This window comes from Pezoporus wallicus, unplaced genomic scaffold, assembly GCF_028554395.1.
Source record: "Pezoporus wallicus isolate ANWC-B61680 ecotype Strahan unplaced genomic scaffold, APGP_CSIRO_Pwel_v1 contig_8013, whole genome shotgun sequence".
In the NCBI taxonomy this organism is placed as follows: Eukaryota; Metazoa; Chordata; class Aves; order Psittaciformes; family Psittacidae; genus Pezoporus; species Pezoporus wallicus.
Window position 1 is genome coordinate 951,989 of NW_026636761.1, and position 20,846 is coordinate 972,834.

General features: G+C 50.2%; 2 protein-coding genes across 5 annotated transcripts in view; both read left to right on the forward strand.

Annotated features, from left to right (window-relative positions):
• The first annotated feature begins 288 nt into the window (after window positions 1-288).
• On the forward strand, window positions 289-11,804 carry AIF1L (allograft inflammatory factor 1 like). The gene is made up of 5 exons (XM_057401553.1): window positions 289-419; window positions 4,957-5,023; window positions 7,963-8,004; window positions 9,077-9,239; window positions 10,861-11,804. The coding sequence occupies exons 1-5, from the start codon at window positions 342-344 to the stop codon at window positions 10,946-10,948; spliced, it is 438 nt and encodes a 145-aa protein (XP_057257536.1). The 5' UTR covers window positions 289-341; the 3' UTR covers window positions 10,949-11,804.
• A 1,673-nt stretch (window positions 11,805-13,477) lies between these two features.
• NUP214 (nucleoporin 214) overlaps window positions 13,478-20,846 on the forward strand; it is a 43,708-nt gene continuing 36,339 nt past the window's right edge. For 3 of the 4 annotated variants that reach the window (XM_057401557.1, XM_057401555.1, XM_057401558.1), the window contains exons 1-10: window positions 13,525-13,581; window positions 14,887-15,082; window positions 15,872-16,023; window positions 16,291-16,495; window positions 16,912-16,982; window positions 17,317-17,380; window positions 18,077-18,180; window positions 18,785-18,891; window positions 19,499-19,565; window positions 20,135-20,258. In XM_057401557.1, coding sequence (XP_057257540.1) covers window positions 13,540-13,581; window positions 14,887-15,082; window positions 15,872-16,023; window positions 16,291-16,495; window positions 16,912-16,982; window positions 17,317-17,380; window positions 18,077-18,180; window positions 18,785-18,891; window positions 19,499-19,565; window positions 20,135-20,258 — 1,132 coding nt within the window. In that variant the 5' untranslated portion in view covers window positions 13,525-13,539. Of the gene's footprint in view, window positions 13,582-14,886; window positions 15,083-15,871; window positions 16,024-16,290; window positions 16,496-16,911; window positions 16,983-17,316; window positions 17,381-18,076; window positions 18,181-18,784; window positions 18,892-19,498; window positions 19,566-20,134; window positions 20,259-20,846 lie in introns of all 4 variants that reach the window. The other variant, XM_057401554.1, reaches the window with a different exon arrangement.

The following is a 20,846-nucleotide window of genomic DNA, read 5'->3' on the forward strand; positions in this document are numbered from 1 at the left end:
CCCAGGACAAGCATCCTTTGCTCGTGCGGTAGATGCTTTTTCCCTGCTGTTTCTGCGCCGGAGCTCACTCAGCACCGATCCGCAGCCGCTTGTGCTTTATTACAGCCCCGAGCTGCTCTCAAACAGCATCTTAGAAACGTGGTCCCCGCGGCGAACCCGCCGCGTCCCTCCCATCGGGGCTCGGTCGCTGGAGGCTGCCGGCCGCGGTACCGCTTCCCGGCCGCGTAGTTCTCCATTCAAACCCTCCCCACGGAGCAGGGAAGGGGTTAACGACCGGGGAGAGGGGCCGGTCCTGCCCGCCTCTATTTAAGGCGGCGGCCGTCGAGGGGCGGCTCCGAGAGATGGCGGCTCCGCGCCGACCGAGCGGCGGGGGGCTGCGGCGGGCGCCGCAGGACGGGCGGCTGGAGGAGATCAATAAGGTGGGGTTAGAAGGGGATAGACCCGATCCCTGCGGGAGGGAGCGGGGATGCGGTGATCCCGGTGGGGACGGGAGGGAGGAAGGGGCAGGTGGAAGTGGGTCCCACGGAGGGAATTTGGGCTGGATAAGGGCAGTGGTGGCTCTTTGGCAAGGGGGGGGGTTCCCTCTTCGGCTTCTCCACCCGTGGTGTTAGGATGCCACAAAAGCCCCTTTGGGAACATGCTACAGCAAGAATAGGAGCTGTTGCCCTCCCGGTGGGCTTCGACCTCCCCTTTGCGCTCTGATTTCTTCTCCCAGACCAAGAGGTTCTGCTGTTCAAAAGAGCAGACTTAAGCCTCTCTGGTTTTCAGCTGCAGTGGGTGAATGGGGAGCCCGGGGTGGTTGGATGTCCCACAGACCTCGCAGGGGGAAAGGCAGCTCCTGGATTAGTGCAAAGTACACTGGGCTGCATGCCCTTCATGCTGGGGTTAAGCGAGGTCCTCTCCTCAAGCTTTCAGCTTGCCCCATCCCTTGGTATAGCCAGTGAGGGCAGGTCTGTTAACATCCCCCCTGGCCAAGAGCAGTTCTGAGGGTGAAAAGTAGGTTTTCACCTTGAAACAATGAGCAATGGCATTTCCAGGGTCATTTTCAGGTGGAAATCACGGATATAGCTGATGCAGCCAGTGTTACAGGTGGAAAAATCAGATCACTGCACAAGATGAGAGCCTGGAAGAGGCAGTGGGCTTGCCTTGCTCTTGTGTTGAGTGGGCTGTGAAAAGTGCCAGTGTGTTCCTCCAGGCAGGGGTGAGACAGCGGAGGTGAAGTTTATGTAGGTCACTGGAGGGGGAATTGCGTCAATAGAAACCAGGAGGTGCTGGGGAATAGGAGTGGGGAAAAGTGTAGAATGAGAGCACTTGGCTGAAAAGGAGCCTTTGAACCCTGCTGTGGGAAGGCAGGCATGAAACCCTGCGCCAAGGAGGTGCATAGGTGGGTCTGACGCAACCCCCATGGCCAAGGTGGGGTTGACCCTTGGGTTGGGGAGGAAGGGGGCATGCTGTACCTACTGCTGCTCCAGAGCCGCCCTCCAGCATCGCTTGGATGCAGGGTAAGTACATGATCCTTCAGCTGGCAGGAGCACAAGGACTGAGCTTGGGAAGCCCCAGGATACTGCTGCTGTGCCACTGCTGTGCCCCAGGGTTGGGGGCTCTCCGTTCCACACAGGGAACAGGCTCCTCTCTTTTCCCATCACTTCTGGCAGGCTTTCTCTCTGGGTGAGGTTTGGATGACAAAAATGAAACAAGCTACATAACTTCCCACTGACGGAGCTTGCTTGTGTCCTTGCTGCCCTGTGTGTTGGCTCGGTGCTAGGAGCAGGGATTTGAGCAGCTAGAAATCAAGCTGCAGATAGCAGCTGCCTATAGACCCTGAGAAGCTGTTTGTGCTGTAGTGGCTATAGGCAGCAACCCTGATGCTGATGTGCTCTGCCAGCTCTGTTGTGGGGAGTTTGCTGTGAGAGGGATGCAAAGCAGCTCGCGCCTCCCTTGGACACAGAGCTGGCACTTAAACCTGGGCTGTTATGTGGCTGGAACCAGGAAAGGGGTTTCCCAATCCCTCAAGAGCCCCAGGGCTGCAAACCAGTTAAGTGCTGCTAATAACACCTATCAGGCCAAATTCCTATCAGGCTTAATCTCATTGTCTCATCCTAACACTTGACTCCCTCCCAGCCCTGTTTTCCTGGCTGGTTTCTACCCCAGAGTTCTCGTTGGGAAAAGGCCCTTTGGCACGCAGCATCCACAGTGCACATGTGTTGCTGAAGGACAGCTGAGTCCTAGTATTGAATTCTCTTTTCCAGCCCAAAACACTCCTCTGGGATTCCCTCTTGGCCATTCCCCTCTTCCTGGGGAACAGCAATCACATCGGTTGGCCTTTGTGCATCAAGGTGGCAAGTTTAATCCAGCACAGATTAGTTCCAACCTAGTTTTACCTTCTAATACGCTGGGCTGCGGGGAAAGAGTTCATCCTGATGGGGAGCAGGTACCTGCTTCTCCCACCCCAGCAGGCACGAGCATCCCTCAGCCCCTTCCCAGCCCCAGCAGGCAGGGAGGCTGGCATCAAGCACAAAGAGCCCAGCGAGTGCTTGGCCTGATGCTTTTTGGGGGATGCTCCTTTTTGGGGAGCAACGAAGGATCTGGCTTGGCTCAGGCTGTCTTGCAGGTAGCTGGGACTTGTGTGGCTGAATTTATTGGCTTAGAGAAGTCTCTGTGCCCCAGGAAAGGCTGTTGAGGGCAGGAGCACAGGAAAGGCAGAGGCTTATTAAGCAGTTCTTATTAATAGAACATGCCCCTTAAAATGGGAGCTTTTGCAAAGGGCTCTAGGAGGAACTTCGGCCACTTAGGGCTGAGTCTGAGTCACCGGCCCTGGGGACTGAATTCCTGTGTGCTATTGTGAGCCTTTGCCTTATCGCAGTCACAGCCAGGCTTGCATACAATGTGGAGGGAGGACTGCCTTTGAAATACGCTCCCCTGTTGCTTCCTTTGCCCTAGAGCAGAGCTGTGACACAGGTGGGCTGTCCGGTTCCTTCCAGTTGAAGTGCAAGGGGACTGGGTCCTGGGTGCGTGCTTGTGTCACCCATCCTGCTCTGGTACCATGCTGGCAGGGGCTGTTGGTCCCTCTACCCATTGTGTATGGATGTAACATTCCCTTCAGTCTTTGCTGTGCTGCTCCTTGCTCCCATGGAAATGCAGGGTTTTGCTCTCGCATCCCATCCTGTTGGAAGGGGGAAGCTGTTTGCTGCTCCTGCAGGGCAGGAATGAAGCCGTGACCTGGTGCCCAGGGGATGCTCTACCCCTGTTTAGAGTCTCAGTGATGTTTTCAAGTTCCTAATACAGAGCCTATTCAGTGGCAATAGCAGTGGGTAACACTACTCTGCTCTCTGGTGACTTCTTTTGCTGGCTGAGCCCAGGTCTTGAAGCTGAATCGGGCCTTTTGTGTTGGGCTGGCAAATGATACCCCTGGGTAGAAAATAACAGATAAATGAAATTGAGTTGACACAGGAGAGGGAACTGGGAGCTTTGCTTTCCACCACAGTTCTCTATTTGAGCTGGTGTCCATGGTGAAAAGGGAAGTCTGTGCCACGCTGGTTTAGTGGGCATGGTTGGGAGGAGGGGATGGCAGTCACTTCTGTCCTAGGGGACTTCCTATAAAATCTTAGCTCAGCTGCAGGTAAAAGACTTGCCAAAGCGGTGGTAAACTGGCTGTAAAGGCATCTGGATTCCCTGGGTAGATCCAGGCTGTCCCAGCAAGGAAGGAGGGAGCAAGTGTGGGCTGGAGGGGTCTAGAGATGTGCTGTAGAGTTGGGGTATCAGGCAGTGATCAAGTGTGAGAGACTTGGGGCAGGCTGTGGCAGCATGAACCAGGCATCAGCTTGGGTGTGCAGTGCTGCTGGAGCTGGCTCAGCACATTGCATGCGGGAATAGCTCCTCCTGGAAGAAAGGGGAATGTGCTTTGCAGGGCATGTGGTTACTGATGCCTGTGTGGATTTCATGCAGTCCTGATGCCCTAGAGCCTGCACGTGGGGCTGCTTTGGGGTAGTGGTTTCATTAATCACAAGTGGTGCTGCTCCACTGCCAGTGCCAGAGATCCTAGATTCCTGGTGACCCATTCCTGCCTTCCTTGTGAGAATGGAGAGCAGTGGTGGGGAGCACATGCCCAGAGGAGGGAACAGCCTCAGCCCTCTCTCCACTCTAACCCCTGGAGAGGTTTTATCTTGGACAGGCCACGCTCAAGCTGTGCAGATGTCAATGATTTCTGCACTGAAGAATGTGGTGCTGCTGCTGAGCACACATCAGTCGTTGAGCTGTGCTGGAGCTGGGCGGTGTGGGAGGGGAGAGGCAGGAGCAAGACCCTGCTGCTTTGCATAGCGGTGTTGATGGCAGGGCATGGTGGTGGAGCTGGCTGGGCAAGCTGTGGTCTGTTCTTTTGGGGACCTGAAGGGTTCTGAGGTGGGTCTGGGGATGAGCAACCAGAAGTGACCCTCTACAGCCTGAGCAGGGCAGTGGGGGAAATGGGGAGAGAGTCTGTGAGTGAGAGCCTGTTCCTTGCCCCAAGATGCAGGTCCTCTCTTGGGTGCGTGCTGTTCTGCAAACACTGCCAGTTCTATTTGCTAGCCCTCAGAGTTTACCCAACAACTCTGACATCAGAGTGCTTTTTGCAAGGACTAGGAGTCCTTGCTGGGAACAGGGGCCTGACCCCTGTGCTGTGCATGCTTAAGCAGGGAAGTGGGGAGCTGAAACCTTGGGTGAGCAAAAAAAGGGGTTCCTGCCTTTATTCCAAAGGCACATGGGGTTCAGTGCAGTTGGTGGGGAATCTGAGACCCCAGAGGCATTCCCCTTGCACTGGAATGTTAATGACAAGGTGTGGAGGGATTCAAGCCATTTGCAAGCTTCCTGGCACAGTTGCCCAGATGTGGCTCTCTGGGAACTGCACAGGTCTGATGGGTAATGCTGCATTTGTACGTTTTCCTCTGCATCTTTAACCTTGGGGATATTATTCTGTTTCAGGAATTTCTCTGTGACCCAAAGTTCAGCGATGAAGAAGATCTGGAGGAGAAGTTGGCAGTGTTCAAAGGTGAGAACTGGAGGCTTTCCTTGTCCTTTCAGCCCGTTTGCTCTGAACAGATTACTTTCCTCTGTGCTTGGAGGTTCTCTGCCAAATCCAAGTGACTGAGCTGGCATGGATGCCTCCCCCTTGCTTGTGGGATGCAGTGAAACTCCCTGGAGAGGTGTTTTTTTTTCCCACAGGAGCCTCTGTGCTTCCCTGACTTGCAGGGCAGGGACATGTCACCCTGCAGACATCGTGCCTGGCGGCTGCTGCTACTGCAGAACCTGCTGCGTGGGCAAAACCCCAGGGAGCAGCAAAGGAGGATGGTTTCTGTCTGGTTACCTACACAAGCTAGCTGGTATAATGGATGATGCAGTCCATCTTCTCTCAGTGAGTAGGAGGACTTCTTCCCACAGAGGAAAGGTCTCAGCTGCTTCCTGAAGGAGTTGAAGCCTTCCTCTCCCCAGGAAGAGAGTCCCCAGACTCTTCAGTCTGATTTAGACCTTCCCAAGCCCCCCAGGTACACAAGGAAACGGCAGTGAAATGTGTCTTAATCCTGGCCAAAGCCTACCTACAGGGGGTCAGCACATCTGGGGCTTAGGTTCTGGCCATTTGCTGGGATAGAGAAACAGCTTGAAAACTTGGGGTCCTCTGGAACTGGTCCCCAAGGTGGTTGCAGGGCAGGAATTGGCAGGGCTGTTCTGGGTGCATCCACTTTCTTTCCAAGCAGTGGCTGAAGGCAGTTGAGAAAACATGCCTTCTGCGTCACACTGCCCTTAAGGCTTGTCTTCAACCTGGCTCTAACCAAACAGAACCTGACCTTGCTTCCATTGCAGGCATTGTTTGTTATTTCCATTTGAATTTTGGCTTTGCAATCCAGCAAGGAAGAAGCTGGCTGGGGTTTTGTGATCCCTTACTCTGCTGGGCACAGAGGAGCCTCCTGTGCTCCCTGTTCTTTCTCTGTTGCCTTTTGTATGGCTTTGGCTTTTGGCTGCAGCCCTGCATTATTTTTCCCATCACAACTGGGGCTCTTCAAACATTGCAACCGTAGGTCAGAGGCGCAGAATCCCCTGTAATGAGAGCCTTTGGCATCTCCCCCCGCTGCCTCGTGAGCTTGCCTCCGTGGCCTGTCCTGCTCTCCAATGCCTCCTCCGGCTCTGCCAACAATCGGCTCATTGTGTGATGATGGGGGGGGGAATGTTTCTTCTCCTCTGTCCTCCCCAGCCGGGCCTGGGGAGCCCCCGTACACTGCTTCTGTAAATGCATTCGTGAGAGGAGGGACCATGCGTGGTTTTATCTCACTAAATCCCCGCATCTGGGGTGGGAGGGAAAGATGTGAGCCGAGGCTCGGAGCACAACGATGTGAAGCTGCCTCTGTTCTCTCTGCTTTTGGCCGAGCGTCAGCTGAGAAGGAAAGAAAATGTGTGCTGAGCACAGACATGGCAGAGCAGGGTTTGTGCCCCCGGCACACGCTGGGGTGCCTGACCCCTACCCAGGGAGGTGGCAGTGCATGTACACAGGGTCACGATGGTGCGGCAGGGTGTGGGGAGAGCCAGTTGCACAGCAAGCATTGCTTTGGCCCCGAAGCATGTGTGTGACAGCCCCGATTTCACCTAGGATTGGTTGCTCCGTTATTGAAGGGAGACCTTTATCCCTGCCTGAAGCATAGACAGCTTAGTTTTGTATGTGGTATTCCTGTAGGGTCTGTCCTGGTCAGCTTGTGACAGCAGTAATCCCTCAGTTAAGATCCAGATGAAGACATGCCAAGCCGTTCCTCTGCTTCCTGCCTGTAGCTGCCCATCACTCCAGTTAACCCAGCACTTTCCCTTCAGAAACACAGGTCACAGGAAGGCTCTGATGTGTGAAATACCCACTCTTGCCTTTAGCTCCTTAAATCACCCTGCCACTTCTCTGTTCACGCTCATCCACTTGCTGGTGCCCCTGGAGCAGAGGCAGAAAGTCCTTTTCCCTTGGGGGAAAGGAGCAGCTGGGGAGGTCTTGCTTAATTTGAGCCCTCTGAGGCTGTTGTGGGGAGTGCTAACTGCAGGGCAGCGATCTCTACAGCTCAGCGTGGATGGGTGGTGGCAGCAGGCAGCTTGCTCCTCTCATTTAGCAGAAGCGAGATGATAGGGGGCCCCCTGCGGTGCTGGGAGCTATAAGACAGACAAATCCTTGCCTGAAGAGCTTAAAGTCTAAATGGGGAGCAGCTAGCATGGAGAGGGGAGGTAGGAAGAGCAGGTGTGCCATTCCAAAGGTCAGAAACAGCACAGGATGGATTTGAGTTGAATAACCAGGATTTTGGCGCTCTTTTGTCCTGCAAAGCTAAACCAGACCTTCCTGAGCCGGCTCTGCCTTTCTCTGAGGATGCTGGAGTTGCCTGTTCGGCAGTGTTTGACACGAGGCTGGAAGGGCAAACAACCTGCTCCAGCCTAACTGCTCCTAGGTGTGCTCTTGGCTTTGCCCTCTTGATGTGGTCCTTGAGCATCCCTCCTGCAAGGTGCTGCTCTGGGAGCACAGCACACAGCGTTGGGAGAACTGCAGAGTCTGACCCTTGCTATTGCAGGCAGCTGTGTCATTTAATCTCCCTCCTAATCCGATCAAGATTCATTTTGAGAGTGTTCAGGGTGTTGTTTTCCTTGCTACTCTTTCTGGGAGTCTGTTCCAGAGCTTTGTTTTTCTTGCTGGCAACCGTCTAATGCTGTTCGTGGCTAGCTGATACCTTGTTCTCATGCCAGTGTTTTCCTTCGGTGCAAATGAAGAGCAGCCACAATTAAAGAGCACTTAACTCTAGAGCTCTGGAATTGAGATGTGTGATAAAACCACGTCTGGAGATGGTCTCACTCTCTGAAACTGTACCAGTCTTATCCCCAAACCTTTTATTTCACTGCTGTAAGCAGGCAGTGCCCCAAAGCCCTGCACACCCCCTACTCTAGCATCATGCTAACTTGCTTCTGTGTCTCTTCCAGAGAAGTACATGGAGTTTGACCTGAACAACCAAGGCGAGATTGGTGAGTGATGCAGGGATGCTGGGCTGCAAGTGCAACTGCTCACCGAGCTGGTGTCTGCTGTTACATCAACTGCTTCCTTCTGTGCTTGTGTTGCTGAGGAGGAAAACCAGTGTTCTTTTCCCTGTGTCCAGCCTTGCTTGGATCTTCATTGCCATTCAGGGGCTTCCTTGGCTGTTCAGCCCCTGCCTATCGGTCTCCCTTCACCTGCTTCGAGATCTAAGCTCTTCTCAGCCCTCACCCCAGGTTTCTGCTTAGCTCTTCCGCTCTCTGATCTAAATGCCCTTTAGAAGTTTTTAACATCTCCCTTTTTTCTCCACTGAGGTCATCCTCTCAACCCGCAGCATTTCCAGGGAAGCTGCAGGGCTTGGATGCTTTGCCTGGCTTGAGGCAGAAGTGTGTAAGACCAAGAAGCTCTTTGCTTTGCTGGGAGGGGAGCGGAGGGAAGCAGGGACTTGGGTGTGAGTCTGGCTCCTCTGAGCAGCCTTGGTTTGGGCCCCAAAAGCACCGGTTATGTAAAGATCTGGCCTGGAGCTGACACTGCAGTGCAGTCGCTCGCATGCTGTGCCCTTCCAGGAGGCTGCTGCCTTGTTCCCCTCCTCCATCAGTCCTCAAGCTGAAGGAGAGCCCTGACTCAGGGCTGAGCTGCTGTTTCCTGGAGGGAAGGGGCCACAGCTCTCAGTGCAATGGAAGGAAATGGCCTGTGGTGATGGGCACCTGCTCCCCACAGCCTGTTTGTCTCTGGCGTTAACCCCAGCGTTGCTTCCCTCCTCCCCATCATTGTGATTCTTGGCACCATGCTCTGAGCTGGAGAGCAGTGTCCTCGCGAGTCTACGGAGCACTTGGAGAGCTGTTCCTCCTCTCTGTGGTGTTTTCATCTTAAGCTGCATAAATAGGAAGTCGATGCTCTGTACTGGGCAGTAAACTGTACTGGGAGGTTTCTCTTGGCTTTCGGCAGCAGCTTAATGCTGTCAGCCTTGGAGTCTGCAAGGGAGGTGGGAATTCATTCCTACGTCCATAGGGTTGGTCTGTGCTTGGTGTAGTCACCTCAACACCAATCGCTTTGCTCTTGCAGACTTGATGTCTGTCAAAAGAATGATGGAGAAGCTGGGGGCTCCAAAGACCCACCTCGAACTGAAGAAGATGATCTCGGAGGTGACCGGAGGGGTCAGCGAGACCATCTCCTACCAGGACTTTGTCAACGTGATGCTTGGGAAACGCTCTGCTGTGCTCAAACTGTGAGTGTCCCTGGGAGCAGTGGGGAAGCAGACGTTGTTCTGCCTGGTGGAGGTGGAGCTGTGCTCGCTTGGTGTTCCTGGAGGGCAGACAAGAATCCTTGTGAAGGGGGAGTTTGCAGAGAGACATGAGGGTGTGCAAGCTCACGGCGAGGCTGAGCAGTGGCGAGTACTTGCAGCAGAGCTGCCTGCTGTGTGTTAGCACAGGCTTCCTCCCACAGGCTCCATGCAGAGCCATTCTCCTCTCCTGAGGGCGTGCAGGCACTCAGCACTGCAGGGCTCCTTCCCGTCCCTGCCCTGTGGCTCCCGCTGGCTTTGGGGACACAGGTTTCCCTGTGAACGGTGGCAGGACTTGAGTGGTGAGTGATGGTCCTGCCAACAGCGGCAGCGCTGGCTCCGGTTTCCCACAGGATGCTCCCTCCCTGCCTGATTGTGGAGACATGGGCAATAGATGGAGATGCGACACAAGCTTGAAACAGCCAGCTTGCGCTGGGAGAGGTTTTCTGCAGTATAGGCTGCCAGCATTAGCCTCCCATGGCCCCCTCTGCCCTCTCGACAGGGCTCTGAAAGTCCTGGTGTCACAAACGGCTTCCAAACACTTGCTTGGCTCCATCTCCACCCCATTGAAGCCCGGCTTTTCCTTTCACAGCCACAGAGGCCGGCCCTGCTTTTGTATCTGTAGCCACCATGAATAGGAGCTGCTCCTCTCCTTCCTCCTCACCCCTTTCTGAAGGCAGCTTTAGAAGCACAGCCAGCTTTCAGGGCAGGTTGGGAGGAAGGACCTTGTGCCCACCTCTTATGTGGTCCTTCTAAGCCAGTGCATGCTTGTTGGCCATGGGTCTCTCTTCTCCCCACCGAGTGCACTGTGCCTGTATGTTGGGATGCTCCTCTTCCAAGCACACACAGACTTCTGGCACCCCTCCTCTTCCTTCCTTTCCCCACCAGAGCAGGCTGAGCTCGTCTCTTATCTCCCATCTTTCCTCCCAGCTTCAGCAGCTTTCACAGATGGGTCCCTTCTCTTGCTGAACAGACGCCCCATTGTCTGTTGGGCTCTTTAAAGCAGGAACAGAAATGTAAAACTCGTGGCAGGAGCAGTGCAGCCCTTTGATCCAGCGTGGCAGCTGGCATTCCCAGCGTAGCTGCAGTCCTCGGGGAGGAAGACAGTGCGAGTGCTTGCAAAATGCTTGGGATTCTTCTAGCCAGTGCCTTGCTCTTTGTCTCTGCCCTCCTCCCTGCCTGTTGCTCGCTTGCTGTTGGCTTTTGAATGTTCTGCTGTGTACAAGGTGGGCCAGGGATAGAGTTTGCTTTTACGCATCAGGAGTGCTTGGCGTGCAGTGTGCATCGAGTGTGGCCGTCTAAAACGCGCAGATCCTCTGGGCTTTGAGAGGAAAACCAGCAGAGGTTTTAGGAACCCACTCCTGGGAGCTGCTGGGAAAGCAAAGCTCCCACCAGCCCGGCGGCACTGCCCTCTGTTGGCTTTCCCTCCTCTGCTAATTGCCGATCCCTCCTTTGCATAGGAGGCAGATGCTATTTTTCAGCAGAGAACATAATCCCACCCCCAGTAATGGGTAAAGATACAGCCACGTTTTGGTTTTATATTCATATTATCTGTTCTGCTTTGCAGGGTGATGATGTTTGAAGGAAAAGCCAACGAAGGCAACCCAAAACCTTCTGGTCCGCCTCCGGAGAGAGACATAGCCAGCCTGCCTTGAAGAGGACAGGCTGGATAACAGGCACTGTTTGCTTTGCTGGTCTGTAACAGAGGTTACCTGTGCTTTGTTACTCTTTACTACGGACAGTCCTAGTTTTTGACTAACCTGCCTTAGAGGAACAGCAAGGGAAGCTGGAGACCCCCAGTTTGTGTCTTTCTGCTGCATCCCTTAGCAACGTGATTTGTTAGACAGAAGCTGTAGCATCAAGTATAACGTGAGACCAAAAAAAACCATAATCCTGTGACCTTCCTCTTTCCTCTGCCCTTCCTGCATTTCTCAGATGAGGAGCTAACTTTCCTCCCAGTGTAGGGATTCAGAGGTGTGCTTGTCCTGCCCTTGGCCTTGCAGCCAGACATTGAGCATCTCTCTGACAGCAGTTTCATGGGTGCAAAGAACTAAGTGCCTTCTCGTCTCTGCCCTACACTTCCTGACTTTGGACTCGTTTTTCCCCTCCTGACCTCACCAAAACACAAGTCGGGCTCACACCTCTGTGGCTTATCTGATGCTAGGTGAATGCTGGAAGGTGCATGGACACAGAGGTGTGCCTGCAGGGCCTTTCACCTTGGAGGTGGGCACAGTGACTGCAGGGACAGCTTCTGCCCACTCCTTGGGTTCATCCTGCAGTCAGATCTTAGTGGGTCCACTTGCCACTGCAAGCGAGGAGGGTAAAAGCTACCGGAGGGTCCCCCTTCCTGATAAATCTCTGCTTGGATCCAGTCAGGAGCATAACCTCCCAGCAGGTTATCTGTCCTATCCATCGAGTGCAGAAACAAGCCTGCTGTTCTGCCTTTGCAGCCCCTCAGGGAGGCCAAGGGGACATTAAACCTTCAGGCGAAAGGAAGTTGGGTGACTGAGCTGTGAGGTCTGTCCTCATGCACATGCTCTGCCCCCGTGTGTCTTTCAGTATGGTCCCCTGCACTATGAGACAAGCCCTCAAGCCTGCAGAATCAGAATGGGTGTAAGTGTGGGCTATGAGCTGGCATCCAGATATAGCTGGGCCTGTGCTCCCCACACCGTGGCTACTGCAGGGATTCTTGCTCTATACTCGCTTTCTGGAATCCAGATGTTTCCTCTTTGCCCGTTCCCTCCTCTTTTCTTACATTTTCTTGGCAGCTTTTAACTTTTTTTTTTAAAAATCATGGTTTAATAAATAATTTTTGAAAGGAAACGCTGATGATTGACTCCGCTGGGCGATGGCTCCTGCCAAAGGCTGCACTTGGAAATAAAACCCAACATTCTTGCTACTGTTTGCGTGAAAACCAAAGCTGTAACGGGACGGGAAAACGATGAGCAAAAGCAGCACCAGTCTACTTTAAGGACTGAAAATAAATCTTCTGAAGCTACACTGTGTGTCAGTGTATTTAGTTTAGCTCCTCTGAAGCTTCATCTGTATGACTGATTGCAGATTAAGTGTGCTGGTTTCCAAGTCTGTTAATATAAACCCTTAAATAGATCCTAGAGATAGGTTTGGGCTGTCTTGGTCTGATCTTTATCTGTAATAACTGAGTGCTGTGGAGTTTGTGTTAGGAAATGCAGAGGCTGCCTGCTAAAAGCTGCCTTTTCTTGATTTACTGAAGGGAGCAGGTGGTGGTGCTTGTTGAAGGAATAACTTGTTTATCAAGAGCCGACACTTGCAGTGCTCCTCTTGAAAGAGGTTTTGGGTTGTTATTTTTTTCATCCTCTCTGCTCTTGAAGCAATTGCCTGAGGTTCTTGTCTGATGTGAGCTATCGAAATGGAGACCAGGCTTCCTGGGGGGATAACTGTATATGCTTTTCCTATGTGTTCCTCAAAAGGACAGCACTGCCCTTAGATCAGAGCCTGCGTTTGCTTTCTGCTGCCTCTTAGCCTCTGGGACCGCACCTGCTTTATTGGATGTGTGTGTTAAAGCTGTTGTTGGGTTAGACAATAAAGGGAGCACATCCCACAAGGGAAACGGGGTTGTGGTTTGCCACAGTTCAGGTCATGCCCAAAGCCATCGCTGCCTTGTGTCTCTGTGGTCCTGGAGAAGAGAAGCACGAGAAGCACAACCCGATGGAGCTGGGAACAGCCTTTCAAACGTGCCCTTGTCTCTATAGGGCTAAACGCCAAGGTGATGCGCTGGCGCTGAGTGGGGCAGGGGGCAGCAAGGCGAAGCCCTGTTAAAGCCCGCACTGCTCCCATGGGTCCCAGAGCACCAACCGAATCCGCTCACAGCTTCCCAGCTCACCCCCCCGGAGGTGCCCAGGGACCACCCCGACCACCGCACCGGGCGCTCCCACCGCAGCCCCCGCTACCGGGAGCGGGATGTGCTTAGAGCTCCAACAAGGGCGGCGCACAAAGCACCGGAGCCCCTCACTGTGGGCTGAGGGAGGCGGCGGAGCAGCCCCCGCCCCTCGGGGGCCGGTCCCCTCTGGGGCCTCCGCGCCTGGGCACCAGCGTTCATCAAGCCCCGCTCCGCCTTCACCCTCCCGTCCCCGCCTGGCGCAGCGCGGCCGAGGCGGAGCCTGCTGGAGGACCGCGGAGCACGGAGAGCGCGGCCCGCCCGGAAGCGGAAGTGAGCGCAAGCGGCGGGGGATTCCCGGCTGTGGCAGAGCGGCGGGGACCGCGGGCCATGGGGGACGACATGGACGTGATCCCCGAGCGGGAGATGAAGGTGAGCGGCGGGGAGCGGGTTTGGCTTGGGGCCGCTGTGGGCCGTGAGGGGAAAGGGGGCTTGGGGAGGGCTCGGTTCTGCGCTGTGAGGGGTGGTGGGTTATGGGGTACATAGGGCTGCGTGGTGTTGGCTCGGGTCATGGCGGCCCCCTTTGAGGCGGCCCTGGGGGGGTTGTGTGGGGCGGAAGGGGGAAGAGTGCGGCGTGGGCGTTGTTGGGGAGGGTGTTGGTAACGGCTGCGGAGGGGAGAGGTGGAATGTGAGGGGTGGAGGAGCCTTTGGGGAGCGATGTGCTGAGTGCTGCCGCCAGCACGCCGTGTGCTGGGGATCCGCTTTGGGAAGAGGCGCCTGTGGCTGTCTGCTATGGGGCAGTGTAAACTGCAGGGTCGTGCCGGGCTCTGCCGTTGCTGTGTTGACCGGAATGTAGGAGCAGGGACATGGGGGTACGGATTCCTGAAGCCCACGCCGGTGTTTGTGTAGCTGGTTTCTGCTCAGGCACCTGCACAAACAAGGGAGTTGGGCTGTTTGTTTTGTGGAAGTTTATGAGTTCTGCAGCCTCCTCAGGCCGAAGGAATGTTCTTACTCAGTGCTTTAGCAGTAATCTGGAACACACAGCTCAAATGCTTGGTTTGAGTTACTGGCCTTAGACCCAGTGCTCTGTTCGGCAGCTGGCACCTTGGGAAGTGAGGCTCATTCCTAAGGGGATGCTCAGGTTTTGCATGATAATAGTGGAGCTGAGGTTTCTTAAGTCAGTTTGTGTTTTGGGAGGTTTTTATCTCCTCTCCCTTTTGCAAAGCGGCAGTGTAAATTATAAAGAGAAACAAATGCAAAGAATAACATTATACAAAGTAATTACTGGGATGGGTGGTAGGAATTACTGTGTCTGTTCAGTGTGTTATAAAGTACCCTAGCAAGCAAAGATGCATCTAAGCAGATGTGTGCTTTTGTTCAAGCATGGTGTGTTTCTGCTATGTTCCCTTCTCTTTCCTTTTCGTTCTGTACCCGTTGGCTAGTTTTGGTATGTTTTTGAGGAGGTAGATGTATTCAGTTCCAACAGGTTTTATGAACATAGGCAGGGGGTAGAAGAGAGATTCAGCGATTGGAAAAATGTGGTGTGAATTCTGTCTTTCTTAGATAAGGCAGAAAATGGGATGGGATGGTCAGAGACAGTGTGGATGTGGACTTGGCCTTGGCAGGTTTGGCAGCTCTTGTGGAGAGGATTTTCAGCTTGCTGTCTTACAGAAACTGAAGTAAACTATTCCTTTTCACCAGCATATGTACAACTACTTCCCGATTGTCTTGCCACAGGATTTTCAGTTCAGAGCACTGAAGAAGGTCAGGATCTTCGATGCCCCTGATGATCTTCCCAAAGAGCGCTCCAGTCTCCTTGCGGTGTCTAACAAATATGGGCTGGTCTTTGCTGGTGGAGGAACCAGCCTGCAGATCTTTCACACTAGAAATCTCCTCATGCAAAACCAGCTGGGAGAGGATCCCAATAAAATTGGTAAGGTGCACTTGGGTCTCATGGTCTTTGCAGAGACAGCTTTATGTGGTTTTCTATGATATGGAGCTCTTGGCTTCTGATACAGCCCTTGTCATGCTCTTAAGTGTGCTTGAAATTACCACATTTTCTTGTGCAGAAGGCAGGAACAATATTTGCGGCATTTCTAGCAGAGATGAAGTGCAGTTGTTGGGAGCATGTCACCAGAATGCTCTGTGCTGACTCCTCTCCCAGTGTCATTCAGGTTTGGTCATCTGTGCTCAGTGCTGTACAATGAGGTTGCCTTTTTCCCTCTAGCCACATGTTGCTTTGGTGGCCAGTCTTTGAACCATGAACTTGTGCACGCATCAGGGATGTGAGTGAATGGAGGGGCAAAGTTCTCGCCCTGAGTTACCTGCCCTGGCTACATGGTTGTCCTCTAAAAGAGGAAGCAATCGCTGTTCCACCACCTAAGTTCTAAATACACCAAAGTGCAAAATGATTTTCATTGTCCTTAGTAACTGTACCATCTGAGGTATTCATGTGCATGCATAAGTAAACCCAAAAATCTGTCCACTTATTTTTCCTCCAACTTAGGAAGAAAAGTGGAATTTTCTCTTCTTTTTTTTTGGCAACTCTGAGACTGTTGGTGGAGATCAAGGGATTTGCTTTCACTTAGTTTTTCTAGACATTAACTTTGATGGCGGGTGATTTTTGCATGAACTTGTTCTAATGGTATTGTTTTTCAGGAAGACTTCTTGCTATTGAAATTTGTCCCCTTTATTTTATCTTTCTTTCCTTTTGTGTTTTAAGTGGAGAACGTTCAGAGTACTTCAGTTCCCATGAAGTTTCCAGTGCAGCACCTGGCTTTAAGCTGTGATAATCTCACGCTGTCTGTGTGTATGATGTCCAGTGAGATCGGTTCCTTCATTGCCTTTTTTGATGTCCGCACATTCTTAAACCAGGTAAAGTGTATGGAAAGTGGGTTGAGTTTTGGGGTTTGTTTTTGTTTTTCAGAATACAGCAAGAGGAGAGGCATAGCTTGGGTGGGATTTTCTGTCTCTGTGATATATCTTGTAAAGGAGTTACTCAGTAAACTCAAAATATGCTGCTTATTTTTTTTATCCATCATTAATTTAAGAAAGATCAAAATGGTTTTGAATTATGAATCTGGGGGGAGCTTGACTTTGTGCTCAACTTCGACCATCTCATGTGTTTTTCTTTCCTAAAAGGCAAAACAGCAGAAGCGTGCATTTGCTTATCACAAACTGGCCAAGGACTCGGGAAGCACAGCAGTGGTCAATGACCTGAAGTGGAACCCAGCCAGTCCTGCCATGGTAGCCATCTGCCTGTCTGATGGCAGCATCTCTGTCCTGCAGGTCACAGACTCTGTGAAAGTGTATGCCACGCTGCCTTTCACTGTAGCTGTTACATCTGGTGAGTGGCAGCCTCTGATAGCGTGCAGAGTATCTGACACTGGACAGGAGAAGCAGACTGGTAGATGTAAAAAGAATCAAGCTGTTTGTCTCAGGAGGAGGTTTCTTAATGAAAAATCCTTCACAAAATGAAGGATTTAAACTCCCTGAGACTCAGAAAATATGTTGCAATGTGGCCACCTTTAGTTTGTGCTGTCTCAGGCTCAATTTATTTCCAAGGAAGCATGTTATAAGGGTCATTATCTGTTGGGTTTTGATCTGTGCAGTCTTGCTTTCTCTGTGACTGTTTAATTCAGATTAATGATTTTTTTTTTTCCAGGGGAGAAAAACTGTGGTTTTAATTTGTTGGTTCTGCTTTTGTGAGGCCTTGTAACTCTCCAGTTCCTTAGAGCTAATGAAATTCTCTTTTTTGCTTAGTGTGCTGGAGCCCAAAGGGAAAACAACTGGCTGTAGGGAGACAAAATGGCACCGTGGTGCAATATCTGCCTGTAAGTATGGTTTGTAGTAAGGCCTTATGTCTGTTCATTACTTTGTAATATGCTTTATTTTCCTCGTGTCACAAGCTACAGAATTTAATCAGGTGGCACGTGGTGTGAGCTATATGAAGCTGCTCAAGTGCTTCAGTAATTCAAGTGTCTTAGACCAATGATGGGTTTAGTTTAAGGTTTGCACCTTACACTGAGAAATCATGATTTCAGCGTGGCGCAAAGTGAATGTTAAAGAGTGGGTGCTCAAAACCAGTTCTCTGGGCTTTCTTCAAAGCTTGCAGTTGGCTTTGTTTGTTGGCTTATTCTTTGTATTTAAGCATGGTTTCATTTGCAGAATCTGCAGGAGAAGAAAGTGATCCCTTGTCCTCCTTTTTATGACTCGGACAACCCTGTTAAAGGTACATCTTGTTTTCTCTTTTCAAATATTTCTGCTCATTCAACCTCATGTTGGGTTTAGTTCTAGCAGCTGTATACTGCACTGGTTATATAATTACAGTGTGAGTTTTAAATACTTGGAAAAAATAATTATATGTTTTAGCTCTGGGTTGTGTTACAAAAATTACCAGTTGGCCAGGGTGCTTGTCTATTTCTGGAATGCTTTAAATACGCATATTAAAAGCTATTTTTTGCTCACTGGAGTGATAGACAATACTGTCACAAGCAGCCTCCATTTAGCAGGAAGGTTTCTGGATATATATCCCATTCTCGTGTCTCCTGTGAGTTTTATCCCATCATGTCTCTTCAATAAAATGTCAAAGCAGTAAGTTTAGAAAAACAAACACTTGGTATGGACATGCCAGAACATCAGCCATGTTTGGAAACACTGGCAGTGTCTGGCCTGTGATAAAAACAAGTAAATCAAATACATTCTTTGTTTGAAATTTCTGGGATTAAATAGGGCTGTTTTTTTTTTCTTCCCCTAACAAGATTGATGTTCTCCAGACATACCACTGAAATTCTTTATCTTGGAAGTGATTCCTTGTTTGCTTGTTTTGTCATTTACTTTTCTCTGCTGTGCAGTGTTAAAATCAAGGTACAAGGAAGTATCATTCTGAAGTATTCCTGGCTGAGGTATTTGCTTCCTTCTCTTCCAGTTTTGGATGTGCTGTGGATTGGCACATATGTCTTTACTATTGTGTATGCAGCAGCTGATGGGACACTGGAAACACCTCCAGAAGTGGTCATAGCCATATTGCCTGTAAGTGCCAGAAAGTCACTAAAACAGGAGTGTTTGTTGGTTGTTCTTGACTTATTACAATGGCAAGTTGCTTTTATTAGTCACGTTAGTATTGTATAGACTTTGAGTTTGGTGCGACTGTAAATTATGGTTTTGGGGTTGGGGGGTTTGAGTGGAGGTAATAGTATCCACTTGAATGCCAATCAGTAACTTGTTCTCTGGTGAGATCAAGTTATGACAGGAATACTTCTATTATCTGAAGTAAACAGGTGGGAAGAAAACCTAGCCAAAATAAGAGACACACACACAAAAAATATGTATGAGGACTCTACATCACTTAGTTAAGGAGATTTTAAGGCTTGATGATATGCTTTTCCTTGGTATAAGGTTATTCATTACTGGGGAGGCAGGGGCTGTGAGATTTAAATTCCCTGGTAGCCTCTTTATTGTTCCTTTTGGAAGGAGGGTTTTGGTTTGTTTGCTTTGTTCTTTTTTAAGTGGTCTCATGATGCCTGTTCTCTCTTGAAGTATGTAGCAATTATTGGTGTACCCTGATGCAGTGGTATTTCTGGGAAAGTGCTTGATTTCTGTGATGGAAGGTAAATTATCAATGTTTGCTTTGCAGAAAAAGGAAGAGAAGCGACCAGAGAAGTTTGTGAATTTCATGGAGCCTTGCTACGGGAGCTGCACAGAGAGACAGCATCATTACTTCCTCAACTATGTTGAGGAATGGTAAGTGGTAGGAATCATGGCAGAATCTTCCTGTTGTTTCTCATGTCTGAGTGGTCAGTGCTTCTCTGTATGTTATGTCCCTCCTTTTTGTGAAGTACATAATACCTGAGGGTGAGAGAAATTAACTGAAACTATTATCTTGTAAATGCTTTGTTAAAGTACAGCTAATTTCTCCTACATGCTTTATCTCAGTGCCAACATACTCATTTGTCTGGTGTTATCTTGTTATATGTTGGTTGAAGCACAACCTTTTGTCTTGCTTAACTGTGTGTGAAGCAGCTGTCCCTAACTTTTCAACTACTTAACTTGAACCATCATTACTTATGATGATAAAGTGTCAAGTCATTGGAAGGCAAAGGGATTCAGCCCCTGGTGGCTAGCTTTAAATAAAAAAAAACCAAAGCCCCATCAAAACAAAATAAATGTTCTATAGTGGTGTAACCAATCATGCTTCCCTTAGGAGGCAGTTAAAAACATCCAAAGATGTTTTCATCTCGGGAAGAAAAGTCAGTTTTATAGTCTCATAACGTAGTTTTTAATTCGTACAGATTATAATGTGGAGCTGGGGGCCTTGTTGGTTTTGACCTGTTTGTGTCTGTGCTTACAGGGATCTGGTCTTGGCAGCTTCAGCAGCTTCCACAGAAGTCAGCATTCTTGCCAGGCAAGGGGATCAGGTAATATTTTTTATTCCTCTTCCATTTGTGCCTATGCACCTCCTCTTTCTTGAAAATCTATGCAAGTATAACCTATATAAGCCCTGAAGTACAATGAAATGGTATTTTTTTAGGAACAAAACGAAAACGCTTTCTTTTTGCATCTGAGTTGTACTGAATCTCAGGATAAACAGAATTCTTAGTTGAACAAGAGGTCAGAGTGGCACAAAAGAGAAAGGTGAAACAGAAGCAGTATGTTGTGAACCAGGTACCAGAAGTCTGTTTTTCATGATTCACTTGGCATTCTCAAAATTTGATAAAGCTGACTATAATGAAGTGATTCATATGAGTTCATCAAGTTAAACACTAAAACTGTCTGACCTTAACTCTGGTGTGCAATGAGGTGTGAGAAGTCACACAGGAATCTGTGGAGGGCCCTGATACTTCTGGCATTTGTTAATCTGACAAATGTAAGTAGTTGCTCTGTAGCTTTTTTGCAGTCTTGTTTTTCAACTGTACTGGGCTGAAGTTCTGCAGAAGGCTGATCACAGGAAAGCAGCAGGCAAAATAATTATCTTTATTTTTTGCAGAACTGGGAATCATGGGTTTTGGAGGACTCCAGCAGAGCAGAACTTCCTGTGACAGATAAGAGCGATGATACTCTGCCTGTTGGTGTTGCTGTAGACTACACCAGTAACATGCCTATTGTGATCAGTAAGTCTTGTTAGTCTTTCCTGTGGAATAATCCAACCATAGCAATATATGAGATATTTTTGAGGGGGAGCCTGGAGATCTGGGTTCTGGGAGATTGTTCTGAAAGGGAGACCAACGTATGTCCTGCCTTTTTATATCAAACCCACAGCATGTGGGCTTAATTCTGTGTAAGGATTCAAGTGGTAAAGTGTTAAATACAGATCTTGAAAGCTTTCAGCAGCCTGGGATACTGCACTAACACAGCAACAAAGCACCCGAGTTATATCTGTGTTTCACAAAGCTGGGGTAACAGTGGGTTTAAAGCAGTTGTACTCCAACACCAGTGATTTCAGACTGCCTGCGAGGTTTCCTTTGTTCTTGTAGCTCATGTCATTTTGCAGAACCATTTTGTATGAAGCACATTTGCACTGATCTAAAGGAAAAGTGGGTTAGTTTCAAAGCCAGAAAAAGCTAAGATCATTGAGGTGGATCCATAGGTTTTCGCTCTGCATTAAAGCACAGAACCTATACTGACTGAACCCTGCTGTGCTCTACATCTAGTCCGTTGCATCGCTGCTGTAACCTCTGTGCTGCCTGAAGGCTCTTCAA

Excerpts from the sequence above, each read along its gene's own strand:
- AIF1L (XM_057401553.1), top strand. The coding sequence starts at position 342 with ATGGCGGCTCCGCGCCGACCGAGCGGCGGGGGGCTGCGGCGGGCGCCG. Across the intron at positions 5,024-7,962 it reads GAAGTTGGCAGTGTTCAAAG|AGAAGTACATGGAGTTTGAC; the intron begins GTGAGAACTGGA and ends TGTCTCTTCCAG. Across the intron at positions 9,240-10,860 it reads CGCTCTGCTGTGCTCAAACT|GGTGATGATGTTTGAAGGAA; the intron begins GTGAGTGTCCCT and ends TCTGCTTTGCAG.